Source organism: Lithobates pipiens, unplaced genomic scaffold (assembly GCF_037356315.1).
Source record: "Lithobates pipiens isolate NorthernLeopardFrog02 unplaced genomic scaffold, aLitPip1_a1.2 Scaffold_19, whole genome shotgun sequence".
Taxonomy (NCBI): Eukaryota; Metazoa; Chordata; class Amphibia; order Anura; family Ranidae; genus Lithobates; species Lithobates pipiens.
Window position 1 is genome coordinate 156,011,621 of NW_027507764.1, and position 23,654 is coordinate 156,035,274.

General features: G+C 42.6%; 1 protein-coding gene across 1 annotated transcript; it reads left to right on the forward strand.

The window, feature by feature from the left end:
• The first annotated feature begins 10,406 nt into the window (after positions 1–10,406).
• RPL15 (ribosomal protein L15) lies at positions 10,407–20,348 on the forward strand. The gene is made up of 4 exons (XM_077491417.1): positions 10,407–10,544; positions 13,150–13,332; positions 16,165–16,301; positions 19,990–20,348. The coding sequence occupies exons 2-4, from the start codon at positions 13,161–13,163 to the stop codon at positions 20,293–20,295; spliced, it is 615 nt and encodes a 204-aa protein (XP_077347543.1). The 5' UTR covers positions 10,407–10,544; positions 13,150–13,160; the 3' UTR covers positions 20,296–20,348.
• The last annotated feature ends 3,306 nt before the right edge of the window (positions 20,349–23,654 follow it).

Genomic DNA, 23,654 nt, shown 5'->3' on the forward strand with positions numbered 1-23,654 from the left:
GTGACCAACCCCCTCACCCATGCCACCGATTCCCTGTCCCCAGCGTCTCCACCTTGCCGTTCCCTTCAATCTAAAACTGCCCCCCCACTCTCCTCTCTTATCCCCTTCACCCCCCCCTTCTTCATCCTCAAGCACTGAGTTCCCCCCTCCACTTCCTACCAGCTTCAGATCCATGGCTGCTCTGAGCGGCATCTCTCCTTCCCCTCCCACCATCTGCAGCTTCTGCCTGCACTGATCTCCAGATCTGTCAGGCTGGGGAGCATGGCGTTCGGGGGAGGGGGTGCAGGTGGAGGTGAAGTAGGGGCTTGGGGGGCTTAGTAAACATGTGTTTCCTAAGCTCCCCCCTGTAGAAGAGAGGGCACACTATTGATCGCTGCTATATGGCCAATAACACTGACAGCTGATATATTGTATCCGCGAGTGTTACAATGTATCAGACTGTCATTTTATGAATTAATGGATACATCTTCCTCATTCATTCAAGAAAAGATAAAAGAGACTAATTTCACTCCCTTTCTCTGTCTGAAACAATACATATGGGGTTCTGTTTAGACTTCTGATATCTCACCAAAGACCCCCCCTCTCCAAAAATTAAAAAAAAATTGCTTTAAAAAATGTAAAAAGTAAAAAATAAAAAACCCAAAAACATAGTAAGGCCCCCCAGGTCCACCTGCACTCACCTCGCTGCGGTGGCAGTTCCCCCTCCCGCACTCACCCCTCCACGGATACCTCAGCTTCTCCTTTCTGGCCAAACCCGATCCGTCCCGATTGACCAGGAGGAGAATCCAGAAGGCGATAGCAAATATTAATTTGTTATTGTCACAAGTGGGTGGGTTCAGGGTGCAATGCTCTGGGCCCCCGAGCCCAACCTTTTTCAAGCCAATTAGAGCCTCAGGTGGCTTGAAAAAAAAAAAACTCATGCAAATGTATAAGTCTGGCTCCCTGCAGGAGGGCGGAGCCCCAGTGCCTCTAATGGACCGGCCGCTCCTGATAAGACCCCTTTCACATGGAACGGACTCTATCAAGCAGATCCACCTGCTCAATAGGGTGATCTGTCTGCTGATCCCCGCGAAGCAAGCGGATGACAGATCACAGCTCGCTATTCTCTATGGAATGGTTGGATGTAAATGGACCGCCTGTCCATTTCCATCGGATGCCATCCAATCCGATCTGCTAGATGGATGGTGAATGGAATCCCATCCGTCTGTTTTTAGCGGACTGGATCGGATGCAGGCGGGTGTAAACGGACACATGTTTATTTACATCAGTTTCTCCATAGAGAACAATGGGTGGTCCGATTGGGCCCACCTGAAAAATGGGCAGGCAGACCCGATCGGTGTGCTTGTGTGAAAGGGGTCTAAGGCCTTGGTCATACAGGGCATACACAGCATATTTTTAGGGGGACGCACAGGTGTTCCGTGCATCTTTGTACAGTCAGTCCCATTGATGTCATTTGGGATGTAGCAACTGCACGAACAGAGCCGTTGCTCCCTATTTTACATCCATGTAGGTCTGCATGCATGTTCCTGAGCTCACACTGTCTGCATTCGAGGCCATACACCCACACGGATGTCAGATTGGGAACAGCAGCTATGCCTGTGCAGCTATTGCATCCCAATTGACATAAATGGGACTGCCAGAACAGGGATGCACGGAACACCTGTGCATCCCTGTGCGTGTAAACATGGCCCCCCCATGGGCGTACACTTTAGTATGCCACATGTGAACAATGCTTTAGTACTATACATTTAGCAGGAATTTTGTAAGTTATATTGTGTTTATGTGCAATATTAATGATTTTAGTGTATTTTTAGTGAAAATAGCGATATGATGAACATTTGTGCAATTATTGCGGGGCCCAAAAAATCTGTAGCACTTTTTTTTTTATGCTACAGGTCATGTGCTTTTAGAAAATGTCTAGTTTGAGGGGTCTTTTCAAATTCTGAAAGCTGTAAGTGAAAAATGAAAACCTCAAGATTTTTGGGTACATTAAATTTTCAACATTTTGCAAAAAGACGCAATTTAAAATTTACAAATATTTGTTATTTATTAACTTCATACAGGTTAAGCTTTTATATTTAGTAGGGATTTAGCAGGAATTTTGTAAAATTAGCTGTGTTTTTATCCACTAATAATGGTTTCAGTGTATTTTTTGCGAATATATTGGTTTGATAAACATTTGTGCAAATATCACAGGGTCAAAAAATCAGTAGCAGCTTCTATTTGTTCTAGAGGTCATATGCTTTCAGAAAATATATTGTCTTGGGGGTCTTTTACAAATTCTGAAAGCTGTAAGGGAAAAATTAAAACCTTTAGATTTTTTGAGAAATTTGCATATTTACACTTTCGTGTCTGTTCAATTTTCACCATTTCGCAAAAAGGCGCATTTTAAAAGTTATAAATATTTGTTATTTATTTTTTTAAAGGCTTATATGCAGGTTATGGCCCAAAAAATAGCATGGGGACCTGGGTACTGCTCTGTGGGACATGTATCAAAGCAAAAAAAAAAAGTTTTAAAACAATCGTTTTTAAAGCCGCATTGATTTTAACGATGCTTAAAGTGAAACAATACAAATGAAAAATTCCTTTAACCACTTTAGCCCAGGAAAGATTTGCCCCCTTCCTGACCAGAGCACTTTTTGCGATTTGGCACTGCGTCGCTTTAACTGACAATTGCACGGTTGTGCAACGTTGTACCCAAACAAAATTGATGTCCTTTTTTTCCCACAAATAGAGCATTCTTTTGGTGGTATTTGATCACCTCTTTTTTTTTTTTTTGCACTATAAACAAAAAAAGTGACAATTTTGAAAAAAACTCATTATTTTTAACTTTTTGCTATAATAAATATCCCCCAAAAATATAAAAAAAAAACATTATTTCCTCAGATTAGGCTGATTCTTCTACATTCTGTTCTTCTACATATTTCTGGTAAAAAAAATTGCAATAAGCGTATATTGATTGGTTTGTGCAAAATTTACAGCGTCTACAAAATAGGGGATAGTTTTATGGCATTTTTATTATTAATTTTTTTATTAGTAATGGCGGTGATCTGCGATTTTTAACATGACTGCAACATTATGGCGGACACATTGGACAATTTTGACACATTTTACAGCGATCAGTGCAATAAAAATGCATTGATTACTGTAAAAATGTCACTGGCAGTGAATGGGTTAACACTAGGAGGCGATCAAGGGGTTTACTGTGTTCCCTAATGTGTGTTCTAACTGAAGGGGGGAGGGGGACTGACTAGGGGAGATGACAAATCGCTATTCATACTCATCATACGATCTGTAATTTCTCCCCTCAGAGAACCGGGATCTCAGTTTTTACATGGCATAGTGGCTACAATTGATCGGCACAGTGACAGCATTTCATGGGTACAGTGGTGGCATTTGATGAGCACAGTGGTGGCATTTGATGGGGTACAGTGGCTGCGTTTTATTGGGCACAGCGGCTGCATCTGATGGGGCACAGTGGCTGCATTTGATGAGGCATAGTGGCTGCATTTGATGGGCACAGTGGCTGCATTTGATGGCACAGTGGCTGTGTTTGATGGGCACAGTGGCTGCGTTTGATGGCACAGTGGCTACAATTGATGGGCACAGTGGCTGCATTTGAAGGGCACAGTGGCAGCATTTGATGGGCACGGAGGTAGCATTTGATGGGTACAGTGGCGGCATTTGATGGGCACAGTGGCTGCGTTTGATGGGCACAGTGGCTACTATTGATGGGCACAGTGGCTGCAATTGATGGACACAGTGGCTGCGTTTGATGGGCACAGTGGCTGCGTTTGATGGGCACAGTGGCTGCATTTGATGTGCACAGTGGCTGCGTTTGATGGGGCACAGTGGCTACAATTGATGTGCACAGTGGCTTTATTTGATGGCACAGTGGCTGCGGTTGGGCACAGTGAGGCTGCAATTGATGTTTTTTTCCCTGAATTTTTTAGTTTGTTTGTGCCCCCCCTAAAATATTTTGAGCACCAGCCGCCACTGGCATGTGCAAAGTTCTCCATGCATACTAAAATCAATGCAAACCCATTAAACAGTCCACATTCAGTGAAAGTGCATTAATATGCAGATCATGATATTGCAATAATGTGCTCCATGAATGCTGAAATAAATGCAAACTCATTAAAGAGGAGTTACTCCCCCCTATTTATATTACGGGGGTACATGAGTTTAGTCAGGCCTAGGGCAGCACAAAACCTAAATACACCACTGCTTCCTGCTGCATTTGCCAATCCGAATTGGGAGCCCACCACTTCTGCAGCACCTGTACTTCCCCCATTCACTGGCCAAACCGGAATTCAGGTGGAAACAGTTGATTTTAAGTCACTTTATTTTTATTCGCTGTTGTTCATGGAATATCTCTATAGATCTGTTGTGGACCAAAGCAATTTGTATGCTGGTCAATTCATCGCCGCTAATCCCCAGTTGCCCCTTGCCAGAGATTGGAGACTTATTACTGTCTCCGAATTTAAGACCTTCCTGGGCCTATCCCTCAACATGGGTGTAGTTAAAAAAAGTGAGTTGCGGTCATATTGGTTCACTGACTCAATTCACCATATGCCCGTGTTCTCTGCCTCCATGACCAGGACATGACACGAGCAGATCTTGCAGTTTATGCATTTCAATGACTATAAACTCTTTCGTCCTCAGGATGACCCTGGAAACGATTGGCTCCACAAAATTTGGCCCCTCCTAAACCACTTCAACCAACAGTTTGCAGTCTTGTTTACTCCCGATCAAGATGTCTGCATTGATGAGTCCCTGATTACGTTTTTTGGCTGCTTGTCTATGAAACAGTATCTTCCCAGCAAGCATGCCAGATATGGAGTCAAGATGTATAAGCTCTGTGACAGGGCAACAGGTTATACATATAGTCACATAGAGCCAGAGAACTGCCCAGGCTACATAGGGAGCACTGGTAAGATTGTCTGGGACTTGGTGTCACCCTTATTCGGAAAGGGTATTACTTGTACGTGGACAATTATTACACAATCATGTCACTTTTTAGTCACTTTTTTGATTGTGGAATTGGCGCATGTGGCACCGTGCAATCTAATCCCTGGGGCTTCCCCCAACGGCTTGTAGAATTCCCGACCTAGATGGGGGGAGAGAGCCTGCTTGAAATGGAATGATTTGTTAGCAGTGAAGTGGAGGGATACACAGAATGTTTTCGTTCTATCCTCCCTTCACGCAGATACACACTCCTCTTTGTCCAGAAATACAACCTTAACATGGGAGGAGTGGACCTCAACAACCAGTTGTTGGCGCCGTACCTAATTGCCCATAAGGCCAGACGCTGGTAAAATAAGTGTCTGTATATTTATTCCAATTGGCTCTGCTGAATGCTTTTGTGCTATACAAAGCTTCAGGACGAACGGGATCCTTCCTGTAATTCCAGAGAGATCATCACAGCACTGCTGTTTCCAGACGGCGCTGTGGCCCACCTTCCCAATGCAAATGCAGTGAGCCGGCTGCATGAGAGGCATTTTCCATATGTCCTCCCTGGTACCCCTACCCAAAGAAACCCCCAAAGAAGATTTTGTGTCTGCAGAAAATGTGGATATAGGCATGACATCCGCTTTTATTGTCCCTCCTGTCCTGACCAACCTGGTCTCTGCATTGGTGACTGTTTCAAACACTACCACACACTAGTGGAGTATTAGCATAGGGTACAGCATTGCACAGTCCTAGGGCACACTTACACAGGATCTCAAAAGATGAGATAGCCATCACATTTTGAGAGACCCTAATCTGGAACATTTACAGTTACACTTTACAGTTTATAAAAATGCAAAAATAAATAAATAAAAAAGCCAAAAAGAGTTGTCATTTTATTTTTCTTCTCTCTCTATTGTTCTCTCTCTTACGTTCACTCTCTATTATTCTATATCTATTGTTCTCTGTCTATTGTTAGTGTATTTTAGAACTGTAATGTTTTATTTTTACTGTGTTTTTATCTTTTACTGTTGTACTGTAATGTTACTTTGTTTATTGTTAACCATCATTTGCTTAGCAGGTACACCATTCAGCTGCAGCATGGGTTTATTTATTCTGACAGCAACAGCGTTTGCTCCCACGATACGCAAAGCCCTGACTCCAGGGCTGTAGGAGGTGATTTCACCACCACAGTTAAAAAAAAAAGAGCATATATGCCAAAGCATGGGGCAGGGGTGGATAGGCGATTTGCTCCTAACATTAGGGACAGACTGCGATAAAAACATGCTTTGGCATATATTTTTTAGGCACAGATTGTGATAAAAAAATTGTTGTTTATTGTTACCATTGTTTGCATTTCAGTTACGCTATTCAGCTGCAGCAGTGATTTATCTTGCCAGCAACAGCGTTTGCTCTCATGATACGTAACTCAGCAACTCCAGCGCTGTAGGAGGTGATTTCATCATCAGTTTAAACAAAATGGTGCATGCCCATCATTAGAAGTGGGTGGATGAAGGGAGGTATTCTTATGGTGGGCATACCCACTGATTAATCTCTTGTTTTCATGCAGAAGAACATGACAATATATGCCCAACAAGGACCTGCTATGTACTGGTATGTTGCTGGACTTTAAATGGTTATAACAGAATGATGCCTGCAGCTTTAGGTATCATCTTGGTATCATTCTTTTCAGCCAGCCATCGGCTTTCATGTAAAAGCAATCCTAGCAGCTAATTAGCCTCTAGACTTCTTTTACAAGCAGTGGGACAGAACATCCCCCCTCCCGCCATCTTCCATGGATTTCTCTGGCTCTCCTGTCCCACCAGGGAACCTGAAAATGCAGCTGGTGGTTCTGCCAGCTGACCATACAGCTGATCGGAGACTAGAATGGCTCCAATCATCTCTATGGCTTAAGAAACAGGAAGCTACGAGCTTCATTGGGAGATTGGGAAAGCATTTTATCACACTGATCTGGTGTGATCCGAAGCTTTGAGGGCAGAGGAGAAATCTAGGGTATAATAGACCCCAGTTTTTTCAAAAAAAGAGTACTTGTCACTACCTATTGCTATCATGGGGGATATTTACATTCCCTGAGAAAACAATAAAAATGCTAAAAAAAAAAAAAAAAAAAAAGAAACAGTTTAAAAATAAAATGAAAAAGCAAAATAAATCATAATAATAATAAAAAAGCACCCCTGTCCCCCTGTGCTCACGCGCAAAGTCGAACGCAATTGTCGGTCTTGTGTCATATGTAAAAAGCAATTTCACCATGTATGTGAGGTATCACCGTGAACATCTGATCGAGGGCAGCCATTTTAGCAGTAGATCCCCTCTGTAAATCTAAAGTGGTAACCTGTAAAGGCTTTTAAAAATGTATGTAGTTTGTCGCTGCTTCGCGATTGTGTGCAATTTTAAAGCATACCGTGTTTGCTATCCATGTACTCGGCATAAGATCATCCTTTTTATTTCCTCAAACATTTGGGCAAAATAGTGCATTAAAATTAGTGGGTTTTTTTTTTTCAAAAAAATTGCGTTTTAAAAATCGCTGCACAAATACTGCGTGAAAAAAAAATTGCAATGCCTACCATTTTAATCTGTAGGGCCTTTGCTTTAAAAAAATATATAATGTTTGGGGGTTCAACGTAATTTTCTAGCAAAAAAAAAAATTTCATGTACACAAAAAGCGTCAGGAAGGGCTTTGTCTTCAAGTAGATAGAAGAGTGGGTTATATGTGACATATGCTTCTAATGTTGTGTATAAAATGCCAGGACAGTTCAACCCTCCCCGCCAAATTACCCATTTTTGGAAAGTAGACACCCAAAGCTATTGTCTGAGAGGCATGTTGAGTCCATGGAATATTTTATATTTTGCCACAAGTGTTGGGAAAATTACACATTTTTTTTTTTTTTTTTTGCACAACGTTGTCACTAAATGATGTGTTTCTAAAACATCTAATGGGCATATGTGGAATTTCTGCTGCTTCTCCTGAGCATGGGAATACCACATGTGTTAGACTTTTTGGGAGCCTAGCCGCGTAGAGAGCCCAGAAAATCAAGCACCGCCTTTGGGCTTTCTAAGGGCTTAAAATGGTAATTTCATTTCTTCACTACCTATCAGTTTCAGAGGCCATGAAATGTTAAGATAGCACAAAACCTCCACAAATAACCCCATTTTGGAAAGTAGACACTTCAAGCTATTTGCTGAGAGGCATGTTGTGTCCATGGTATATTTTATATTTTGCCACAATTTTGGGGAAAGTTACAATTTACTTATTTATTTATTTTTTTACACAAAGTTGTCAATAAATGATATATTGTTCAAACGTGGCATGGTTGTATGTTGAATTACACCCCAAAATACATTCCGCTGCTTCTCTTGAGTAGGGGGATACCTAATGTGTGAGACTGCCTTCAGGCTTTCTAAAAGCATACAATTGGAATATTCCCAGCACTTGTGGCAAAATATAAAATATTCCATGGGCTCAACATGCCTCTCAGCAAATAGCTTGAAGTGTCTTCTTTCCAAAATGGGGTAATTTGGGGGGTGGGTTGTGCTATCTTGTCATTTCATGGCCTCTGAAACTGTGATAGGTATTGAGGAAGTGAAATCCCCATTTTAAGCCCTTAGAAATCCTGAAGGCAATGATTGGTTTTCGGGGTCCCGTACGCGGCTAGGCTGCCAAAAAGTCTCACATATGTAGTATCCCCGTACTCAGGAGAAGAAGCAGAATGTATTTTGGGGTGCAATTTCACATATACACACGGCATGTTTGAGTAATATATCATTTAGTGACAACTTTGTGGAAAAAAAAAAAGTTTGTCATTTTCCCACAACTTGTGGCAGAATATAAAATATTCCATGGACTCAACATGCCTCTCAGCAAAAAGCTTGGGCTGTCTACTTTGCAAAATGGGGTAATTTGGGGGGGGGGGGGGGGGGTTGGCTATCTTGGCATGAGGAGTGAAATTAAGTATTTACGCCCTTAAAAATCCTGATTGATTTTCGGGGTTGTGTACGCGGCTCCAAAAAAGTCTCACACATGTGGCATCCCATACTCAGGAGAAGCAGCAGAATGTATTTTGGGATATAATTCAACATATAACCATGGCATGTGTGAGCAATATATCATTTAGTGACAACTTTGTGTAATTTTTATTTTTTTGTTTGTCATTTTTCAATCACTTGTGACAAAAAATATATATATTCATTGGGCTCAGCAGTTTCCTTGGGGTGTCTACTTTCCAAAATGGGGTAATTTTGGGGGGGGGGGGGGGTTGTACTGCCCTGCCATTTTAGCACCTGAAGAAATGAGAGGCAGTCATAAACTAAAAGCTGCGTAAAAACACAACAGGGGCAAGGGATCTAACCCTTAGGGACTTTCAAGGTGCTGATATAACATAATAGAAACGATATCAAACAAAGGGAAATAACATAAAAATAACATCAATTTTTATTATACACAAGGGATACAAAACAATATAAAAAATAAGTAAAAACACTTAATCACATTCTAAGATTAAGGATTTTGATCAGTTTATGGAGCTTATAAAATATACCACTCAACATGTTTTGCTCCGAAAGTGAGCTTCCTCAGGAGTAGTTGGTATATCTAGTAGATAAACTGTAAATGAAATAAATACATACATAAATCAAAATAAATTGGATACATGCATAAATATAATTCATGCTAACTAGCACTAAGACAAAGTGATTTGAAGTTACAAAATACAATAAAGTATGTTACAGAGATCGAAAAGCATAAAAACACATGTTTATAATATAGACAGTATATATCCAAAAATGTGATCTCAGGTGCTAAAAATCATCCAGGTTATACCTCCTTTTTGTATAAAAGCTGCGTAAGTTCCAGAAAATGTACCCTAGTTTATAGAAGCTATAACTTTTGTCCAAACAAATAAATATACGCTTATTGACATTTTTTTTTACCAAAGACATGTAGCTGAATACATTTTGGCCTACAAATATGACTAAAATTGAACAAAAAAATTGAAAATATCATTTTTTTTTTCATTTTCTGTATTTTTATGTTTATATCGCAAAAATAAAAATCACAGAGCCAATCAAATACCATAAAAAGAAAGCTCAATTTGTGGGGAAAAAAAGGACGTAAATTTAGTTTGGGTACAGCATTGCATGACCACACAATTACCAGTTAAATCAGCGTAGTGCCAAATTGTAAAAAGTGCTCTGGTCATCGAACAGCCAAATCTTCAGGGCTGAAGTGGTTAAACTGAATGGGTTGTTTTACAAGGTGATCGTTTACAATCACTTTAAAGTGGTTGATTCTATGCATGAAGGTAAGAAACCTGTGTTCTGTGGTTCTCTGCTCATACAAAGACTGCCGTGCTAGGCTCTCCCGGGAAATATGAAATGATCTCCAAACTTCTCTATTCCTCACAGCCCCATTCCCACCGAGACACTTCCTCAATGCTCATCACCACTACCCCCCCCCCCCCCCCGCACTACATTTCCCAGCAGCCTCTCCTCCCAACCCGGAAGTGCTCTGTGCGCCCTGCTGATCATAAGGCATTCTGGGTAACGCGCTCCTTCCTTTCCGGCTGCCGAGCTATCAGGTAATGGAGGTTTCCTGTGTGGGGTGGAACAAGGCTTCCCAATCCGTGTCCATCCTCCCTTCTCCCCCGGAGCTCTGGCCATGTCGGTGTAGGAATGTGTTCCCAGCCATGGCCCCTTCCCGATGGGGGATTCCTGACAGGGTGTCCGGACTCGTGCAGGCCGCTCGGCCATGGCCTCAGGCCGGCTCCTGGCCTGTCAGTGTGCGGGGCCCAGGCCGTCTATGCGTGTCAGTGTGCGCAGTCTGCCCCGCTCCAGGCTCTATGTGTGCCCGTGTGCGGGGCTTCAACTCAGCGCCTCAGCATTATGGGGGAGCTCCGTGTCTGCGGTGCTCTTATGGAGGAGACCATACACTGGAATGTTCTATAGGGGGGAAGTGAGTGTGAGGCCGGAGCACTATACTGATGGCTGTATGTATGTGGGGCGACTATGGACTGATGGCTGTATGTGGATTGGCATGGTGTATGTTGCAGTCCTGATTGTCTAATCTTCTGTAGCCTATCGTATGATATTTGCATACAGAATAACTTTCTGTGCTGATGTCCTTTAAGCGGTCACACACATTGCATTGGTGACAAGATCTATACTTTATAGATCCTTTGCACATGGGGTGTCTAGTCTCTGCAGTCGTGGCATTTTAGTGTACCCGGGTCCATTATCTTGTGGCTGGACCCAGTGGTTCTTGTATTTGGAGCCCAATGTATATAGGTATGCATGCACAGAACGCTTGTTTTGGTGGTTCCCAACATTCATCCCTGAACACATGGGGGTTCTAAAGTGTCGGCCACAGTGTATTTCAGCCTGTGGTAGACTTTGACAGGCTGCAGGACTGGATGCAGTTGCTGTGCATCCTGGCTGCACTAAGTGGAAGCACAAGGGGGTAGATGCCTCAGTGCAACTGGCCTTAAGAAGTAGCAGCATGTGCAAAACCTGACCATAGACGAGCATCCAGGCCTTAAAGAGGACGTAAACATCTCTCTAATGTTTGTACCTATAGGTATTATAAATATCTCCTAAACTTGCACAGTTTAGATTTATACTGCGTTGATTATTTCATCGGCACATGCATTTTGAAGGAACAGCTGCCCATGCCGTTTCCTCAGAAGTCAGTGCTGCAACTTGTGGCTATTGTGCGGGAGTGACATCATGCGGCTTCAGCCAGTCACGCAGCTCGGGTTCGTGGATCCCGGAAAGAAGACGGGCAAAGATGGATGCAGCCTCGAGCGGGGACGACGAGGACTTTGTCTGTGGGAAAGTGTCACAATGTGCTAGTATGTGATGCATACTGGCACATTATGCCTTTACTTTGCAGGTAAGGGGAAAAGAAGCATTTTATTTCCTCTTTAAGCCCCTGGTCACACCGAACACAACATTGAAATTGTGCTGCTTCCCTGGAAGTAGTACAATCCTAAAGTACTACTTCAGGTGCTGCTTGGAAGATATCTGTCATTTCATGCACAGATGTCTATGCAAGTCGTACCTGAACTTCACATTATCTTCCTGTATTGAATTGTAACTACTGTCTGCAGCCTGTCAAAGTCTATTACAGGCTGAAATACACTGTGGCTGACACTTTAGAACTCCCATGTGTTCAGGGATGAATGTTGGGAACCACCAAAACAAGTGTTCTGTGCATGCATACCTATACACATTGGGCCCCAAATACAAGAACCACGGGGTCCAGGCACAAGATGATTGACATCCTTGTAACTGTCTGCCCTCATGTTGAAGTGCTGTGCAAACTGTTGGCACTATATAAATTGGCATGCAGACCAGGATGTCAGGAAAAAAGTGGCAGACAAATGTGAAGCAGTAAAGTGAATATTTAACATCTGTTATGTCAAGTCACAGAGCAGGTAATTTAAAGAGGAACTTCACCCTCCCTGTTGTAAATGTCATCTTATGCTAAAGTAAAATACAAGCCCAGTAGATCCAGTGTTGTCCTTTGTCAACTCCAAGGTCCTGCTGGAGGACTTGTCCTACATCTCCATCTACTTTGTCACAGAGAGCCAGCTGCCTCTTCTGGTTCCTGCAGCTGGCATGTGACATGTAGGTATATGGATTGGTAAAAATGTTTACTCTGAGTGAAGGAGCGCACAGCACCCCTGGTATTTGTTGGGGTTTGTCCTAATTTCTGTTATGGCCCTTTCTGGATAGCTTGGTCGGCATGTAAAAAATCGTCCATGGGGGGGGAAAAGTGACTGTTGCCATGACATGTACCAATCACCAGCAGCTGTCTGAATACTTCTGTCCTGTCCTCTTAATGCTAGTGTGGGTTTGTTTCTAAATGTGTTGATATTGCTGCAAAAGCTTTGTTGCTTCATTTGTGGTACTCCATTTGGAACCCACGCCCACTTTTTATTTTAAATGGTTAATAATGTGTGCGTGTGTGTATATAGGTATGTATGTATATAATTTGTCCTAGGACACATTTGAATCTGCTCTATTATGCCTTTTTTTATTAGCTGTCAAATTAAAGATAAAATGTTGATCTGCCACTAGTAAGATATTTGTATATGTAATGTTTGAAACTTGCTACTGTAGTTGTGAATTTTGGATCTATTTTTGTAATGTAATTTTGACTAATGTCAATCTTTCCTTTTTTAGCATAAGCCAGCATGGGTGCCTACAAGTACATGCAAGAGCTATGGAGGAAGAAGCAGTCGGATGTGATGCGATTTCTCCTGCGCGTCCGCTGCTGGCAATATCGCCAACTGTCTTCTCTCCATCGGGCACCACGTCCTACTCGCCCAGACAAAGCTCGTAGATTGGGCTACAAGGCCAAGCAAGGTGTTTGCTCGTATAAGTTATCTTCATGATTTGTTTAGAAGTGTACAAGAGTTGAGATTGATACGGGTTCATGGTTTAAAGACTGTCACTTGCCCATTCCGGTGACAGTGCCTCAGGTTTGCATCAGTAAACATGTGAATGTGCAGATAAACGGGTGCTTTGTATTACAGAAAGTTGGTGTAGACTGCTCATATCAATAAGGGGCCGATGTTAATTTCGTCAACTAAAACATTTTAGTTGCCTAACGATACCATTTTAGTCGACTAAAATATGACTAAAACTAAAAGGGGATTTTGGTCAAGACTAGAATGGGACTAAAATGGCCTTTTAGTCAGACTAAAAATAAACTGAAATTTGACATCAAAATCAATACAATAAATATTAGATTTTTTCATTCCAGCAGTATATAATGGGTTTGGAAATTGTAGAGAAATGCTTACACCCATTAGTTTTTAGATGGCTAAAATTATTTTTAATCTACTAAAATGTCCTGCGATATGTAGTCTACTAAATACACAACTAAAACAATCGCAGAAAACTAAAATGCCATTTTAGTCCTAAGGCAAAATTTGCTGCCAAAAATAACACTGTAAGGGACACTATTTCCACTGGTGTATGCTCTAGTGGTAGGTTAATGCAACATTGTTAAAATTAAATTGGCAAAAAAAATCCCTACAAAAGTCCTATTCTGACACTTAAAACTCAGTCACACCTTTGTTTAAAGTCTGTTCAGAAACCAATTTCTGCGAGTCTATCTCTGTGTCCGCTACTGTACTTGGTGGTTCCACTGGCTGACCTCTACTTCACTGCTGTGTCCTGTTTCTAAACACATTTCACAAAATGTTCTCGGTCTAGGTTCACATCTATGCGGCTGCGCTTGATGCTTTTTTCAGGCACGTTTTGCGGTGCATTTTTTGTTTTTGCATGCAGTTTCCATGCATTTTTTTTATTTTTTTTTCCATTTTAAACACTGTATATAACTGGTTGCTAAGGAGTGGGCTGTGAAGCCAGCTGCTGCATCCTTAACCAATGAGGCGTCAGCTGAATGTAAATAAAGTCCATACCAGGCCCTTCGGGTCTAGTATGGAGTTGGAGGGATGTGCCCCCTAAAATCCATACTAGGACCTGGGGACCAGATTCTGACCAAGCAATAGTTCATGTTGATCCTGAACCAAGAAGTCTCCCTGCTGTCTGAATACAATGACTCGGGATGAAGGATTCCCTCATTCGGCTTGAATGTGTGGCTAGGGGGAATTGGGTCAATTTTTTTTTTTTTTTTTTTTCTTCCCCCAAGCCTGACGGGTAAACCATGAAAACTGAATCCTCCTATGGGCTACTTGAGATTTAGATGTTCCCTGGCCATGTTGGCTAACTTGGTTGGAGCAAGGAATGGCTAACTCCCCTGACAATTCTAATTCTTGACTCTAAAGCTGGCCATACACCTATAGATTATCTGCAGATTTTCTATGGTTAGATGGAAAAAGTGGGAGATTCCTCCATCCACACAGTTTAGCGAACATGGAGAAATCTGTTGCTCTTTTACACTCAATACAAAGTCCCCGACTCCCTTCTAAAAAAAAAAAAAAACGCATAGATGTGAACGTGTACCATAGGAAACCATGTTAGATTGACACTAGTGCATTTCTGAAAAACGCATAGGTGTGAACCTAGTGTAAAACAGTGTTTGGCAGTGCAGGTGACTATATTTACTCTTGCAGTGAAGGCTTTTTGAAAAGATATTTTATAAACTTTTTTTTCAGTATAGCTCTTCACTTTTTAACACTAGCCATAGATTGTGATTTTACTTTCCTGCAGCCATTGGTTGCAGGAAAACAAATTGCTTTTTTTTTTTTTTTTTTTATTCTACATCAATCCCTCCTGTAGAGCTTTCGTGTTCTCTCAGCGGGGGTGTGGGGACCTGTTCCTGATGAGAACACTGATTATTCCTAGCGGCTATAGCCGGTGTCATTTGCATGGTAAGAATCTGATATGCTGGTTGTACCAAAGTTAACCCAATCAGCTGGTCCCTTCTAAACCCACCTAAATTTGATCCATCTATGGCTGACTTAAAGCTGACCTTCAGTAATTTTTTTTTTTTTTTTCCAACTTTCTATTTATTAAATCTTCTGCCCTTGTTTTACCTTTGGATAGTAAAACTTTTTTTTTTCTTCCAGTAAATGCCTTATACAGCTCACTTCCTTATTCTTGCCTAGTCCAGTGATGGTGAACCTTGGCACCCTAGATGTTTTGGAACTACATTTCCCATGATGCTCAACTACACTGCAGAGTGCATGAGCATCATGGGAAATGTAGTTCCAAAACATCTGGGGTGCCAAGGTTCACCATCACTGGCCTAGTCTTATGACGTCATGCACAGCTCTCTCACAAGTTTGCCAGGAAGGGAGGAGGAATTAGTCATAAGAGAGCCAATGAGAGCTGCGGGTTTGAGGTGTGTTTAAATCCAGGCAGCAGCTTCAGCTGGCCAGTTAAAATGGATGCAGCCAGACTCGGTGGAGGGAGATTTCTGCAGCGTATTTGGCAGGTACAGAATCGCAGTATATATAAAATATGCAAAGTGTTTGGAGGGAAGCTTCAGAATGGCAAATATGTTTTTATTGCACATTATGTGAGCATACTGCAGTTTCCTGTAATTGTTACAGGTACTAGTTCTCAGTACAATATGGTTTAGAAAGTTGCTGGTAAGTGATATACAACAGCAAGGCCAGTTCAAGCGTTCAGCCATATGAAGGGATTGCATTTTCCTGCCTGAATTTCAGATGTAGCATCTGGGCAAAGGGCTGATCTTTACGTTTTCATTTTTTTTCATAAAAGGGTATGTCATCTACCGTATCAGAGTTCGCCGTGGTGGACGTAAGCGCCCCGTGCCCAAGGGTGCAACCTATGGTAAACCTGTACACCATGGTGTGAACCAGATCAAGTTTGCTCGTAGCCTGCAGTCTGTTGCTGAGGTATGTTGGAACTTTAAAATTTGTTTCAAAGCTTAAAATCTGTTTTCTACTGATGAGTTTTATTTTATTTATTTTTTATATTGTTTTGCTCCATACTTGGTACACAGAGCATACTATAACAGTGCTATTTTTACCCTAACTCTGACCTTTAATGTACATAAGTGACTGATTATATTACATCTGTGGAAATCACTCCTTTTTTAGGTAACTAGGATAGCTAAAGCCTAGTTTACACTATAGATTGTATGCTGTAGCGATTAAGGGCTTCTGATTTGAATTGTAACTGTATTGTCTGCCCTAACGTAAAATGCTGCGCAAACTGGTGCTATATACATCCTGTATAAAACACAGGCCAAATGTCGGGCAACATTGGGCAGCTCAAACTGTTTGACAATCAGCCCATTTGTATCAAAGCCGTCTATTCGATCGGCTTCTGTCGAACGAGCATGCTGAAAAGCCAGCAGCTGACCAGCTCCCAATCAGCGCTCTCAGCCAGTGGCTGGACTGACACTCATCTCAGCGAGCAGCTGAGAGCCTGAGACGGCCACAACGGCATTGTGCTGAGACTGACAAGTCAGCAGCCCTCTGCTCAGGGAGCTGGGACAACCAAGCCATCGGCTATGTTTGATCGCTCGGCTCTCAGTGTAGAGGCACCAGACAGATGCTGTATCCACCAAAGTTAAGTATGATGGAGGCTAACCCCCCCCCAAACCCATACTTCTCTTTTAAGGGAGAACTTGGGGGGGGGGGGGTCTTTAAAAACACGACTTTGCTGCATGTTTTTTTCCAACCACCCCCCAAACGGCATGTGTAAACAAGCTAAAGCTCTGATAGTTAGAGGCTTTTTCTGGCTGCTAGCGAGGTGCTTTTAACACCCCTCCTAGCGGCTGCATAAAAAGTTCCGCTGCCCATTGACTTCAATGAGCAGGGGCGCTTTAGCACCTCAAAGATGTTTTGCAGGACTTTTTTTTTTTTTATATATATATATCCCCTCGCAGAGCCCCAGTAAGAAAGCACTTTTACAGTGGGATTGCAGATGAAGCATTTTACAGGCGTTATTACTGCAACCCATTAATTTTGATGCACTTCAGAAAAAATGGCATCTCAGCTCATGCAGGTGTTTCGTCAGAATGCGGAACAGAAGTGACATTCGTCCTGCCCTCTTGCTACACCCTGCACTCATCCATAGTAAGGATGTACTGAGAAGGGGGAAAGTGGACATCTTGTTACACCCACCGGAGTTTTGAATTTTATACTGGTTTGTAATTGTAAAGTGAGTTTATATAGTGAAATGCAGTACTTGGAACTCTGTATGAATGTTTAGATGTTGAATTTTAAAATCGGGAAAACTTCTGTCAGATTAGCAAACCTATGAGATGAGCAGGGTTGGTGCTGCTTTTGAAATTCGACACATAAACAGCCAGATGGAGGTTTAAGTACTGTATTTCACTATATAAATTTGCTTTACTGGTAAAAAGTGTAAAATGCAAAACTCCAGTGGGTGTAACAAGATGTCCACTTTCCCCATTCTCAGTGTATCCTTACTAGGGAGGAGTGCTGGGTGTAGCAAGATGGCGGCGATGGAATGTCACGTTCAATACACATTCTAATGGGTCATCTAATCTTGCGAAACACTGGCATTACGGTAATGCATACTTTACCATAACACATTGGTGTGAAACTGGCCTTAAAGCTGATGCCCAGCTTTACTTTAAATTGCTCGGGCTAAGGTGACCTGCATAATTTCCCATGGGGCATGCTTTTTGAACTGTATGTAGCCTCTGCTACATACTGTATACAGTGCTGTATTCCAGTAGCAAGAGACCTTCCTGTCTTGCCTGTGCTGAGCTATTCATAGGCAGCTTTGTATTTTAGCAATAAATGCAAAGCTTCCTTTGGCTGAGTTGGAGATTGATGTCGTCAGTCCCCCTCTCTTGGAGAAGCTTTGTGTTCATTAATAATGCCACTCAGCCTGACTTCGTTGTGGGCCTTAGAAGGGAAGGTCTCATTTCACTGGTGAAACAGTGCTGTATATAGTAAAGGCTATTTACAATTTTACTGTGCACCAACGGGTACACATTGGTGTAGAAACTGTTCGTTTGGGCTGGCCCAAACAATTTATTTTTTTCAGAGTAAAGCTGCGCATGAGCTTTTAAGTTTAAATGGATTATTGTGGCTAACTTAATACTGACCAAGCAATAGTTCATGTTGAGCCTGAACCAAGAGGTCTCCCTGCTGTCCAAATACAATGACTCGGGATGAAGGATTCCCTTATTCAGCTTGAATGTGTGGATAGGAGGAATTGGGTCAATTTATTTTTTCCAAACTTGACGGGTAAACCATGAAAACCGAATCCTCCTATGGGCTGCTTTAGATTTAGATGTTCCCTGGCCATGTTGGCTAACTTGGTTGGAGCAAGGAATGACTAATTCTAAAGCTGGCCATACACCTATAGATTATCTGCAGATTTTCTATGGTTAGATGGAAAAAGTGGGAGATTCCTCCATCCACAGTTTAGCGAACATGGAGAAATCTGTTGCACTTTTTCCATCTAACCATAGAAAATCTGCAGAAAATCTATAGGTGTATGGCCAGCTAAAGGCTGGGTTTACACTGCGGCCATGGGTCACAGCATGGGGTCTGGTGCGTCCCTGTACAGATTCATGTGTGAATTGGGGGTGAATTTTTTTTGCCTGAATTTGCACCTGGAACGGCGCCAAAGATGCACAGGACCCTTCTGCAATCTGAACCGTGTGAGCCGGTTACTCTCCTGTCATGCGAATTGGATGCGGACAAACGCGCTTACAATTTGAATCAGTCGGCGATAAAGCGCCAATAGTTTTAGAGGCTTTTTCCAGCTGCTAGCGGGGCACTTTTAACCGCCCACTAGCAGCCGAATAAAAGGTTAAAAGGGATGCTGCCCATTGATTTCAATGGACAGGCGCTCCTTAGCTCAAAGATGTTTGCGGGACTTCTTTTTTTTTTTTTTTTTTTGCCCTCGCAGTGCCCCAGTGAGAAAGCACTTGTGCTTTCACACTGGGATTGCAGATGAGGCATTTTACAGGTGTTACTGCAACCCATTCATTTTGATTTGACCCTCTAGGCAATGCCAGCAGTCGAGGCCAAATGCCCAATCTAGTTGTATTGGATCTGTACTGGGCAGGTGTTTTTATTCATGTTTTGTTTTCAGATACTGTATTTACTTTTGTGGGGGGGGGGGGGGGGGGGGTGTTCAGTGTTTCCTAATCCTGTTTTTCCTTTATCTTACTCATGACTAGTTTTAGAGTATTTTACAACTTAATACTGGTAAAGAAATCTATTGCTCAAAATACTTGAGGCTTGTATTACTTGAGCAGAAGGGTGACCTGAAATGGTACCTGACTATTCATGTTATACAGGAATGCCTTCATACAACTTTAGGATCACTAATGGTTTACTTAATTCCTTCAAGTAGATTATAGGCAGAAGTGATATATAGATAGAGGTGTAGAATTTTTTTTTTTTTATGCTAACCCAACATACAAAAGGGGTTAACGAGCTGGAGTGCTGTACATATCATTTCTGAAAGCGCCAACCCAAAGTTGTGTTGTGAACAGTAACCTATCTAATGTAGCTTAAATAGGTTTGTTTTTTCCCATCTTAGTCCGTTAAGCATAATGCACATACTGAATTTCCCCTTTCTTTTCAGGAGCGTGCTGGCCGTCACTGTGGAGGACTGAGAGTCCTTAACTCCTACTGGGTTGGTGAAGACTCCACTTACAAGTTCTTTGAGATCATCCTCATTGACACTTTCCACAAGGCCATCAGACGCAATCCAGACACCCAATGGATAACAAAAGCTGTGCACAAACACAGGGAGATGCGTGGGCTAACATCCGCTGGCAAAAAGAGTCGTGGTCTTGGCAAAGGTCACAAGTTCCATCTTACCATTGGTGGCTCACGTCGTGCTGCCTGGAGAAGACGCAATACTCTTCAGCTCCACCGTTACCGCTAAATGGGATCTTACTTGTAAATTTGACATTAAAATAAAGTTGTTTTTGGACAATATCTTGTCAGTCTGTTTTGGCAGTATTATTTTGATGGTAATGTTGGGTGGTAAAAGCATTTTGCTAATCAGTCTAGATACTAAACTTTAAAGTTGTAAAGGCATGACATTTTTTACTTTAGTGCATTCCCTGCATTTAAGGTAAGAATTCCCAGCAGTTGTATCGCCTCCCATTTAGACTTACCTGAGGCCAATTTCAATCCAATGCAGTGTCTGTCTGCACCAGGGCTCCCCTCTCTCACAGAATGGAGACGTGTGGGGTGAATGTACTGAAACTGGAAAGTGCAAAATCTGCTAAAGCTGTGCATGGTAGTCAATCAGCTAACTTCAGCTTGTTCAGTTAAGCTTTAACAAAGATCCTGGAAGCTGATTTTGTTTCTATGCAGAGCTGCACCAGATTTTGTACACTCCAGATTTAATCGGTCCATCTGTGTCTATGGACATATAGTCTGGCTTGAGAGCAAGCCCGCAGGTGCAACACCATAGGAAGCCACTTCCTATGGGGGTGCACAGAAAAGGTGCAAGAGTAGCAGCAGGGCATCACAGAAGAGGAGGATCCGGTGCATAACATGTCGCTTTAAAACAAGTGTATAGGGTTGAAACAATTAATCGACAACTAATCGATTAGGAAATGAATTGATTACCATTTTCATAATCGATTAATTGGCCAGTAGCATAATGGGGTTAAACTAAAATGAGCCCTTTAAAGAGCAAATCACTACTGTAACTATTACATTCACAGTTCTACAGTAAAAAAATTAACCCCTTACAGTAGTGGTTTGCTTTTTTGTACTATAAAGGGCTAACTTTATTTTTTTTTAAACTCCATTATGTTACTAATTTTGTTAGGCCTGGGTCACATCTGTGTTGGTGCTTTTTGCAGAAACCACTACAGTTCATTTACATGGTTTCCTATGCTCTTTTCAGCCGCTGCATATTTGGAAAGGGTCAGACACTTTTTTTATTTTTTTATATCCAACAACAAATTGGCCCAAAAAAAGCAAACCTGCAAATCACAACAAAACCACATGCACAAAATCAAAAAGCACAGCAAAAAGCACTGCAAAAGATCAAAAGCAAACTGCATAGGTGTGTACTGAGCCTTATGCTGGCCACAAGGAACTATTTTTCAGGTGGGAATATTCTGACAATCTTTTGTACATTTGCTGAATTAAAAAATGGTTTGAAATTTTCACTTGTTTTTAACATTCTGTGTTTAAAATGAATGTAATTTCTTTTACAAAGATTTTTATTGTAAAGTAACAACTTTATGAGAATACAATAGGCTTACAGTTGGATTTCGGTACGGGTAGTTTCAGTTAAGTATAATTCAAGCAGATTTCTTTCTGCACACATTCCCTGGATCAGGACAGACCCTAGGTTTCACATAGATGTAACACAGACATGGCCTGGAGTATACCTGAAGCCTATAGTAATCATATCTGGTGAAGTGGAAAGATGAGAAAAAAAGGAATAAAAGAGGGGAAAGGGGAAGAGACAAGAGTAGGGAGAATAGAGGGGTCTGGAGAGGAGAGAGAGGTCAGAAAGAGGAGTGGGGGGATTGAAGAGGAGGAGCATGGGCCCACGGGGTGTGCCCCACTGGGCTCCTACAGCGACAACAAGGTGACATTGAATCTGGGAGAGTGGTGGTACTCTATCCAGGGTTGCCAGACTCTAAGGAATTTGATATGAGTGTCAGAGAACAGAAGACAGTTTTTCATTGACCATGACATCGTTCAGACAGTTTTTGACTGCCTCAAAGCTAAGGGCCGGGGTTCTCCATGCTTGCGCTATTGTCAGCTTAGTTGCGGTAAAAAGATGCTGCGCCAACTGTCGTTCTGGGCGTAGTAGTTCCGGTATTGCTTTGCCGAGAAGAGCCTTGAATGGATCCTTTTAGGTTCACCCGGAGTAGACTGAGAAGCAGCGCGTAAACCCTGATGCATAGTCTGCACACCTTTGGGCACGTCCACCAAATATGGGCCATTGTGCCCTCGTGGTCGCACCCCCTGAAACAGAGGAGCAGGTGGGAACGAAGCGGGCTAAACGTGTCGGCTGTGTAACTCCACCGGTATAGGACCTTATAGGCGTTCTCTAGGATCGTGGCGTTGCATGAGCTTTTTAATAGGGTTAGGGTCATTGCCTGCCAATCTTCCGGATCCAGCTTCTTCCCCAGATTCTTCTCCCACTGCAGGTGATAGGATCGCACCGGGGGTTTCTTTTTGGTAATCAAGGCTGAGTATATTAAAGAGATCAGACCAGGAGAGTGAGGCCTGGATCTGCACATGCTTTCGAACCGAGAACCTGTAAGGGGTGTCCTGGGATTTGGTAAGGCTTTGGAGGAAGTGTTGACTCTGAAGATATCTAAAATACTCCCTTAAGGGTATATCGTGAGATGAGTGCAAGGCTGCAAATGGTAGTCTAGTAGGAGTAAGTAGTGAATGAATGTCTACGAAGCCATTCCGGGTCCACCAATTGAATTGTGCAGAGTTATCAAGACCCGGGGGGAAAAGAGGGCAACGAAGGAGTCGCGGGAGAAGCCAACCCTGCAGAATACTTCACTGAGTCCCAAACTCTGTGTGGAGCATGCAGGGCCCCGTAATTGTGGGACGGTGTTTTGGCGGGAGCCAGGGTAAGGAGGAAATGGGGATGGGGTCCACTTCGAGTAGGTCGATGGCTGCCCACAATGGGAGCTGATACATCTCGTGGAGATGAGGGGTGCTATGGCGGCTGCTATATAGTCTCTTAGATTTGGGACTGCAAGGCCTCCATTCGCTCTTTTAGCAAACATGATTTGTCTGATATGAGGGCGTGGCGACCCCCAGATAAATTTTAGGACCCTACGCTGATGAATATTGAGGATATGCGAAGGAACCGGGATTGGGAGGACCCTAAAGTAACAGTAGCTTTGGGAGATATGCCATTCTGATGGCTGATATTCTCCCGAACCAAGAGGGGTAAAGATGACCACGATGTCGGCATATCTGATAACTGCTTGAACAGGGGTGGGTAGTTGGCCTGATATGTGGAGATGATGCGAATTCCCAAATAAGGTAGAGAGGAGACCCATTGATAGGGAAAGGCCTTTGCAAGTCCCTCAGTAGTTCCTGGGACAGGTTGGTCAACAATGCCTTTGATTTGGACGGGTTGATCTGAAGCCCTGAGAGTGATGCAAACGTCCGTAGTAGGGCGTGTAAATTAGGCAGGGTGGTTCTAGGGGAAGTGACGGAAAGGAGAATGTCGTCGGCAAACAAGGAGATCTTATGGGGAGTACTGGCTATTTCAATGCCCTTGATATCAGGGTGCGTTCT